Here is a 10,206-nt window from a genome sequence, read left to right as displayed (position 1 = left end):
GAGAGAGAGAGAGAGAGAGACTATCAACAGAAGAACAAAGAACGAACGAGAGACTGATCTAGAGACATGGTATACAAAGCGCAGAGTGACGGAGCATGGACAACACTGTGAGAGGATGTTGTGGAAATATAATTGGGTGGAAAAACATGTCTAGTAAAAAAAGCCGTCGGGGAGGGGTGCGCGGAAGATCTTGATGCTATTAGTGTGCTTTGGCCAAGCCAATTTCGATTACATCTCGCTCAGTAACTGCTTAAGTTGATTTTAAAAGTTTATAATTATATGCTCCTGGACATGTGGGATTCTACCTTATCAGCATCTAGAAAAATTTCACGATCATTTCGATTTTTCTTTCACAAGCTTTACAGGAATCCCAAGGTTAGAGGAGTTACTAGAGGGGTGGGGGGGCATACAAAGAAAAGATTGAGGAGAGAGGGGGGAGGGAGGCATACAAAGAAAAGAAGGAGGAGAGAGGTTTAATAGGAAAAAAAACCCATAACAGAGCACCCGCCAACTACCCACAACATTACGAGGTCAGATTAAAAAGTTGTAGATATTATGATACAACTATTCATCCGTCAGCCATATGAGTTTGAAGGCGCATGATCATCATCACCATCACTACTATTTTGGTATCTTCAGTGGATATATTATTATCTTATGCCACATTATGTTATTTTTTAAACATGAAATTTCAAATACACATTTATGTATCTACTTGGGGCTTTGTGCACTTAGCTATAGTAATTTCCATACAGAATCGTTTGAAGAAGGGGTATGCTGGTGGCGGTAAACAAATATTTCTTGTGTATGTTGTTAAAGGTAAGCGTATATTTCTTTTGTCATTTTTACTTCCCCAAAAACAAGTATATTGTGATTCCTGGAGTGATCCAGACTCCTGCAGCTTTAGTTGTTTATTCGCAATTATCAAGTAAATGAGAGGGGAAAGAACCCGGAGAAGGAGAATGAGGGAGAGAGGGAGGAGAATGAGAAAACTGAGAAAAGGGGAAAAGGAAGAAAGCAAGAAAAAATAACGAGTAAGAATCGAGCGAATGAAAGGGATCCGTTACTGTAAGCCTCAGCCAACACATTTTCTCGTGCCATTCCAAACAGCAGCTTTTCTTCCAGTGAGTTCCAGCCAAAACGACTTCTCGCTCCGCGTAAACCGCGTCTCATTCGTTCGCTCTCCTTGCTTTCACATTCTCCCTTGATAACATTAGGACATGGGCACACTCGTCTTCGTTTACCTCGATAACGGAGTGGTTCTTCTTCCTCTTTCTTCATTTCTTATTTCTCGGAAATCACGACCCTTCGTGGTCAATCGCTCTCGAATCGATACAAAAAGAGCCGAAGGAGACCGGGCAAGACGTAAAGTGTAATTATACATTGATGAGAGGGCAAGAGAGGGATTCTTGGGCAGGTTTAAAGGAGATAGTGCTGATAGCGGTAGTGATTGGTCTTGGGAATCGCGAACAGATATCAGAACATTTGGAATGAAAAAAGGGTATGCTAGGATAAACAAACAAACTAACAAAAAAACTGAAATAAACCCCAATACAAAACAACAAAACAACCACGTTCAAAATGGGGAGTTTGAAAATGAGTTAACTATGTTTCAAGATTTACCCGTCCATTCTATTATTACTTCTCTGTGAAGAAAAGATGAGGACGACTTGTGATAGAACTCGATAGTAATCGCATAAACAGAGAAATATGTCATCTAGATGACTTTATATTACAGGAAGATACACTCTTACATATTTTTAAAAAATCCAAACGCACTGTCTCTCCTTGTGGAGCAACCCATGGAAGTCAAGATATGAAGGGAGGGAAGTAGTACTTGGGCAAACTACTTCCTCTATGTCTACCATCCAGGCAAATATGTGTCATACATATTGCTTTAAGATCGTCTGTCAAGACACAAACACGACTGCCAAATGCTCTGTGTTTGTGAAGATATCATATTATGTGGAGAGAAAGAGGGCAAGAGAAAGAGAGAAAAAGAAAGAGAGTGAAAGAGAGAGAGACAGAGAGAGAGACAGACGGAGAACAATATATATACATATATATATATATTATATATATATATATATATATATATATATATATAGAGAGAGAGAGAGAGAGAGAGAGAGACAGAGAGACAGAGAGAGACAGACACAGAGAGAGAGAGAGAGAGAGAGAGAGAGGGAGAGAGAGAGAGAGAGAGAGAGAGAGAGAGAGAGAGAGAGAGAGAGAGAGAGAGAGAGAGAGAGAGGGAGAGAGAGAGAGAGATAGAAGAGACAGAAATACAGAGAGAGAACAAATCACAATGAGCTCCTTTTTCCCTGAAGATGTGCTTTCAATAGAGTGTTTGAATTACAAAGTATTGAGCTCATTCACTTTTCCTGTGTGTACTCTCAATTGAAGCACCTAGCCCTACCAACTTACCAATCAAACAAAAAAAAACCCCAACCGAACCCCCCCCCCCCAGCCCCAACCCATTCAACCACTCGCCTGTCGTCACTACTAATTAAGATAAATCAGCAAATACTCACACACACATACATGTGTTTATATATATATATATATATATATATATATATATATATATATATATATATATATATATATATTTAAAAAATGGTGAAATGGTACATAAATACGTTTACACAAGTAGGTAGTTAGATAGATAGATAGATAGATAGATAGATAGATAGATAGATAGATAGATAGATAGATAGATAGATAGATAGATAGATAGATAGATAGATAGATAGATAGTTGGATAGATAGATAGATAGATAGATAGATAGATAGATAGATAGATAGAGAGAGAGAGAGAGAGAGAGAGAGAGAGAGAGAGAAAGAAAGAGAGAGAGAGAAGTGCAATAAAGGAGGGACTGTGAAACTGTTGGAACCAAGTAATATAGGCAATTGGACGTTGTGGAAAATTAAGATCCGAAAAGAAGGATACGTGCTCCATGTGAGTCTCGAAAATTACTCCCCTGGTCTCATGTATTGCGTTTCTTAGGCGTACGTTAGAGTGTAGTGTATGATTTAAATCTATCATTTTTTAAACTCGCTTTAGGCTCACATCAAAGAAAACACGTTGGAACCTTAGTTTTGTAGTGACCTTTACAAATGGGCTTTTAAATTCTTTTGGTTATCCAACTTTTACACCCGTATGCAAAGATCTAATAAAATTAAATACAGAGATTTTATTTTATCTTGCTTTAACCGCGGTCAGACGAAAGAGAAAAAGCTGAGCCGATATGTGCTAGGAGTAAAAGAGTAACTATATCCTTAGCAAAACTTTATCTAAAAATGAGTAAATGTGATATTTCTTCTCAACAAACATATATATATATATATATATATATATATGAACACAAACGTTTGAACACACACACACACAAAAAGGAAAGTAAATGACATAACAGATGAACTGGATGCCTCTACAAGTTCAGCCTCGTTCTTCCCTGGGGCCGGAAGCCCAGAAGCAAAATTTCAGATAATTCCAACCAATATGGCTTCCATTTGTGCTTCCGCCATGTTGCACAACACTTCCTCCCCACTGCGCGATTCCCGCGATTGGGTGAGCAGCACCCTCAGGCAAGGGCCATAACTGAGGGTAAATATGGCCAAGGCTAATCGGCAGAACACCCCTTGGCAGCCTCTGCGTATCTGAAAGCCCGTTAAGACAACGACCAGGAGAGGTATCTCCATTTCGCGTATGGCTTTATTTCATTGTAAATCTTTTCAGATTCAATCGAAACCTGACTTGTTCTAATTTGGATCTTGCACCATTAATCATCTGGCAGCTATTCTCCAATCTGACCTTTATAGGAAGTGCCGTCTTGTAATGTGATGCCCTGATTTTCGTATTTTCTTTTGCTTTACCAAGGAAAATGAAATAGAAATCTGACACTGCTCAAGATTTGATCTTTTGATTTCCATTTGAAGCTAGAACTAGGAAAGGCTATAATCGTGGGTATACATTTACTACGTGATAACGAAAAGGTCTTAATTCATACCTGCATTAATTGAAAACACGAGCAACCTATGCAACGTCTAAATGAAGAACGGACCCAAAGACATAGTTACATTTACGTTAATACAAATTTTTTAATACTTTTAAGTAATTTTTGTTAACGAAAGCTATTTGGTGGTTATTGTGATGTGTCATTGAACAAAAAAGATTTTAACCCTTGCTCAGAATCACGATTCTTCAGTGAGGCGAACAGCGAAATTTGTAAGTGAGCATTTATTTTTCCTTTGCACACATTTCATTGTATACATACTATTATTGTGTTTGATTTTAATGGCCTTGTAAGTCTGCATACAATTTGCAGGCCAAGTGGTCTAAAAGAGGAGTCAGTTCGTGATTTTTTAAAGAAGCACAATTTACTTTTCGTCTCTCTCTCTCTTAACGAAAACAAATTTTGAATTACTGTATGCCGAATTAATTATAATAATAATAAATAGCATTTGTATAGCACATATTTCCGCTCGACAGCAAGCTCTATGCGCTTTACACTATATTATGACCCCAGCAGACCATAAACAACTCAGAATCATTCTTTGCTTCCGGGAAGCATACAGTGCAAGCAGCTTATTAAACGCTCAAACACTACCAAACTGTCTGTAATAAAAAATTAAGACATAAGCAACATAGAAAAGCATGGTTAGGAAAGGCGAACTGGGTGTTTTGTACATAATTATGTTTCAGTCGTTACCACCAGAAGTCCACCCGCTTTAAAGTATTAAAAGAGTTCGAATTTAAAGTCTTTCGCTGGGGCATTTTCTCGTGTTGAATAAATGGCTATATAGAAATTCAACTTATCAGCATCAGTTAAAAGCGTTTGTTTTTCATAGTTTTCCTATTCGGGTAGCTGGAGATGTCACTCTGCTTGTGTAGTACACAGGCCACGGCTCTATGGCATGCATTCTTCCATGATACCTGGAGACCCGGAGATGGCACCTCTGACTCGGAGGTTGGCGCGTAATTACCCCCTATTGTTTACGGTCAGTCAACCGCTCTCCCCTCTTGCATAATTATTGTCTTTTCATGGTCATGTCAGCTCAACTACGAGTTTTGTCTTCCCATTCAACAGAGTTGCTGTTGTTCTACAGGCGTTTAAAATTCGAGCAGCAGCTTTATATCTTTCTGCTCGACAAGGATACCTCCCATTACTACGACTTAATGGTTGTGATTTCATCCCTTTCACTGAATTCATGTAACGATTCAGGGGGATTGCTGCCAGATGATGTACTGATATTAGCGACAAGCTTCACTGCCTAAAATTGTAATACCTCTCTAGGGAATGCTCGCTCTTCCAGTACAGGCGATACGGCTATGCTGCTCACATTTAAATACATCATTCGTCCGATAAAAGTTTTCTTCATTTTTATTTCATGTTTAGTCTCATCAACCGTCTCGTCATCTGCCATTAGGAACATTTTGAGTGGTAATTTTGTTAGTCTACTCTTCCTGGTTCTATTATGTGTAATTCTGAAAATTTGATGAGTGCCAAGGACATTTTTAGTGTCTGGGTCGGTACAATTTTTTTATCCTCTCCGTCTGTTCCAGCCTTCCCTGCATCGTACATAAAAACGAAAAAAAGGAAGAGCATTAAGCCGAAGTGCCTTGGTACCATAGTTATGAGAGTGCGTGAATGAATATTTTATGAGAGTTGTTTTACATATCCTCTTAATCATAAGAAAATCAAGAAAATAGCCGAAATGAGAATCAGAATCGTTCAAGTTGGGTTTTGAATAAAAGAGTATCTAAACATCTTTGAGGGAGCCCAATTCCTTACTTCTTTTTTTCTCACTGACGGATTTAGATATCACATACCAGGGGGGGGGGAAGCTCTGATATGCGCATAGTTCCTTAGGACGAACACTACATGCAGTTTTACTTTACAACTTCTATGGCCTACCAGGGTGGGAAGAAGAGGGTGAGGAGGAGGAGGACAGGAGAAGGAGAAAGAGGAGACAGAGGAGGAGGGGAGGAGGAGGAGGATGAGGAGGATGAGGAGGAGCAGGCACTCGTGCAGATAACTGTGGTTTTAATTCGCACGAGGGCGTTCTTGCGGGTTGCTTAGAATGAGACCAAGGATGACGTGAACTGTCAAGAAGAAAATAATTTTCAGTTCGAAAATGTTTTCTTCTATCTCCTCCTTATATCGACAGTTCATTCTTTAAAAGCAGTTAACGTCAATAGTAAATGGGAAATAACTTTGATGGATGCCCCAAAAAGCGTCTGTATTGTTCTAAAGAAAGAAGGGAAAGACTTGGGCCAGTGGGGTAGGTTTTCGTTCTCCTGTACAATGCATTCATCTGAATGCCTCATTGACAGGTTTTTATTTTTTCCCCATTGATTTAGTTATCAGGTATCGTGTCGTGATTTCCGTCTTTTAAATCTTTCACAGCTTCAAAATAAAACCTGTTTTGTGGGGTTTTTTAAGAATTGAATATACTTGAAAATAGAACCACATTTTACCGTGAAAATATACAATTTCCAGTATTATTACTTCTAAGGAAACTCAAACAAATAACATCGAAAATAAAAAGCATTTTCGGATTAAAATACATGTGTTTTCTTTATTTGACGAGAGCGCATAGTTCAGAAAGCTTCTCCGCACACCAGACTTTTGTTAAGTGTCTTGAGTCTTCAAAATTTCTAAGACACAGCTGTTCAAGGCCACGGAATGGAAGGCATGTATTTGTGAAATACTTCAATTTGACACGCCTTCTCGGATTTGCATCGCTTTCTGTGACATTTCCTCCAACACTTGGCCTCCACTGTGAACTCCTTGTCCTCGCACGTTGTATGGCATTTCTTGCTGAGATCGGTACAAGTCTGGGGAAATCCAAATTAAGAAAAAGGAGGTCTCAAATATTATTTAATTGGTTACCAAAAGGGACAGTGGTTTCCACGTTTCGTCCATGATATTCTCCCCCCCCCTTTTGTGTCAAACTCCCTCCTCCTCCCTCACGCCCCCTCTCTCTTTCTCTCTTTCTCTTTGTCTCTCTCTCTCTCTTCTCTTTACCTCCCTTTTCTTTTTATGTCCTCTGCTCTTTCGTCTTACCTTTATCTCTCCCCCTCTCTCGCAATCTCCCCCTCTCTCTTTCTCTCTCTCCTTTCTTCTCTTTCTCTCTCTCTCTCTCTCTCTCTCTCTCTCTCTCTCTCTCTCTCGGTTTCTCTCTTTCTCTCAAGCACTCAACCACCCCTCACTTTACCCCCCCTCCCATTTCTCTCTCTCTCTCTCTCTCTCTCTCTCTCTCTCTCTCTCTCTCTCTCTCTCCATTCCCCTTCTCTAGCTTGAGCTCTTCACGCGTACTAACTTGATCTTTCTCCAATTTCTTAATATCTCTCCTTTCGTTTCGGTCTGTTCATCTGTCTGCTTGTTTGTTTAATTCTTTCTTATTCATTCTCTCTCCCAGCCCCACCATATCAAACTAATCTCACTCCTACCCACCTCTGTCACCTTCTCTCTCCACCTTTAACCCTACCCCACTCTCTCTCTCATTCTCCCTCTAGCGATTTTTTTTCACCGAGTTCCTGAAACAAGATACACATACATTCTAAAAATTGTGCCATGCCCAAAGGCACACAGGACAGAACATAAATAATATACATTTGTAAAATGACGGGTACATAGGAGTGCAAATATAGACGGGAAATAAAAATTACAAAGATTACGACCCCTTTTTGCAGGCTTTATTGTTTCATTTAGCTTTAGAAAAAAAGCATGAAGTGGCAGTGCTAGGGCTGGGCAGTGGAAGGGCTGTTATATAAATTGCGTGTCCGCTTTTTCTTTTTATGTGTTTGAAATCGATGTTTGGAGAAATTGATAAAGCTGGCACTGGATAGGAAGTTATAATTAATCTGAATCGGCAGAGTGGCGTTTGACTCGGCTTTTAATCAACTTAATGTGCTTCGTCTCTTAAATGCGCGGTTCTCTAGTGCAGTATGTTGAGGAGAATTTTGTATCATGAAGAAACTAAGAACAACGTTCACCATCCTAAAATAACTAATAACAACGAGATTCAGCAGAGCCCCCGGACATGATTGCATTTGTTGACTTTTCCTTAAATGTTGACTTGAGAATTAACTGTAAAAAATTCCTGAAATCTGTAAACAAAATATGTTAATAATGGTGATTTTTTGTTGTTGTCTCCATCGAAAAAGTTCGGGTTGTATATCATATTACCTGGTTTCTCAAAATTAATATTGTTCATTTCAGCTTGGAACCCTTTTATATGGTAATGTATACCGAAGTCAGTGGGCAGAAGCTAAAATTAGGTTGCTCCATTGATTGTCCCTCAAACTGGGCTAAGGGAAATGCGATTTCAATATATTATCGCTTTGAGCTCATTTTTTTCTAACTATAGCCAGGGGGTATTGAAAGGCAGCTCAGCACTGAGCTTGAAGAAAGTGAGGTTGGATTAGAGAGAATTACGGGAAATTGGAATATTGCTTTAGAAAGCAGGGCAGAAAATTTCCAGTTAGATCATATTCCACTCTCTGCATCTTCTACCACTTCATCTCTCGTTCCTATCTGTTTTACATTTATCAAACACCGCGTGCCAGCCCATTCTGACACAGATGCAGCGATTTTTTCTTCCCTTTTTTTCTCTTATTAGATCTATGCTTTTTCTGTGGTTTGCTCAATTTTCTCTCTCTCTCTCTCTCTCTCTCTCTCTCTCTCTCTCTCTTTCTCTCTCTCTCTCCCTCCCCCCTCTCTCGCTCTCTTTCTCTTTCTCTCTCTTATTCTCTTCCTCTTTCTCTCATTCCCTCTCTCTTCCCTCCTATCTCGCTTTCTCTCTCATTTTCTCTCTTTCTCTTGTTCCCATTCTTCCCCCTCCTCTCTCTCTCTCTCTCTCTCTCTCTCTCTCTCTCTCTCTCTTTCTCTCTTTCTCTCCCCCCCTCCCGCTCTCTCTCTCTCTCTCTCTCTCTCTCTCTCTCTCTCTCTCTCTCCTCCAACGTTCTTCTCTATTCATGCACGCACTCGTAAGTAAACAAACATATCTATCTTTCATGAAGAGAGATTGGCATCACTTTACCGAAATTGATAGCAAATGTCATTAAAGAAGGCGACCGCGGGAGTGGAGGAGGTCGGGGGGAGGTTTCTCTCACAGCTTACATTGTACTTTTTATTTTTAGGCAACGGCGTCTTTTTATCCTGATCACTAACAGAAAAAACAGCGTGTTCAAACAACAACAGGTCACATTTGCAGCACTTTCGAAGGAACCATTGCACTGAAATACAAAAGATTCTAAAAATCCGTCTCTGTTTTGCCACCCAAATTTTTTTTCTCCCTTTGGGGTACTGGCTTAAAGTAAGGAGAAACTGACAAAAATCAAAAGTTGTGCTCGTGTGATCTTAACACGTAGATGCCACAATTTGCTTGATAGCTATGGCCTATCTGCCTCCCAAATACGTAACCAGAGATTGTACTCGTACGAGATAGAGCGGTCTATAAATTCAATCTATTATTATTATTATTATTATTATTATTATTATTATTATTATTATTATTATTATTATTATTATTATTATTATTACTATTAATATCATTGTCATCAGTATCATTATCTTTGTCTTAATTATCATTATAAATACCCCCTGATTTGTGAGGTGGCGACAAGTGAGTCTTTGCTTACGTCAATACACTTGAGGTGTTTCTTCAGACCGTTGCAGTTGATCTTTGCCATGAGAAGACATTTCCCGCGGAACCTGTCACACTCGGACGTGCAGAAAAGTGGTTGTTTTTTCGCCGAGGCCAGGGGCTGTACCACGAGGAGAACCAGCGATAGGAAGACTAAGTGCCTCATCGTTCTGAAAATACATGCACAAAACATGGTGAAGAAATTTCAAAATTATAGGAACATACGGTTGGGTTTTTTAAAGCTTTGTATCCTTCATACATTTTTTAAATTGATTGCTTTTGTTTGTCTTTTTAAAAAATCCAGTCTCACAATTTAAATATTCTCTCAGAATTTCCCAAATGTTCAATTTACTTTTTCTGTCCTATTCGCTTCCTTGAATTTCTCTTTCTTGAAAACATGTTTTTTAAATTTGTTCATTTGCGTTCCAATGTTGATCTTTTCTCTGTGTTTCGCAACATTTACGAACCCATCAGTTCTCCCTTTCATGTTGTGCCACCGCTTCTTTCTTGTTGTGTTATCAAGCCGCCTATACAGTCTTTGTTTGAATA

At 39.2% G+C, this 10,206-nt stretch overlaps 1 protein-coding gene across 1 annotated transcript in view; it reads right to left on the bottom strand.

The window, feature by feature from the left end:
* Nucleotides 1–6,557: 6,557 nt before the first annotated feature.
* LOC101851709 overlaps nt 6,558–10,206 on the bottom strand; it is a 5,533-nt gene continuing 1,884 nt past the window's right edge. Inside the window, exons 2-3 of the mRNA XM_005092019.3 lie at nt 9,653–9,827; nt 6,558–6,844 (exon numbers count right to left, since the gene is read on the bottom strand). Coding sequence (XP_005092076.1) covers nt 6,680–6,844; nt 9,653–9,823 — 336 coding nt within the window. The 5' untranslated portion in view covers nt 9,824–9,827 and the 3' untranslated portion in view covers nt 6,558–6,679. The remainder of the gene's footprint in view (nt 6,845–9,652; nt 9,828–10,206) is intronic.

The sequence above is a fragment of the Aplysia californica genome, unplaced genomic scaffold (assembly GCF_000002075.1).
Source record: "Aplysia californica isolate F4 #8 unplaced genomic scaffold, AplCal3.0 scaffold00039, whole genome shotgun sequence".
Classification (NCBI taxonomy): Eukaryota; Metazoa; Mollusca; class Gastropoda; order Aplysiida; family Aplysiidae; genus Aplysia; species Aplysia californica.
The sequence above is the reverse complement of the archived record's forward strand: the minus strand, read 5'-3'. Positions and strand labels throughout refer to the sequence as shown.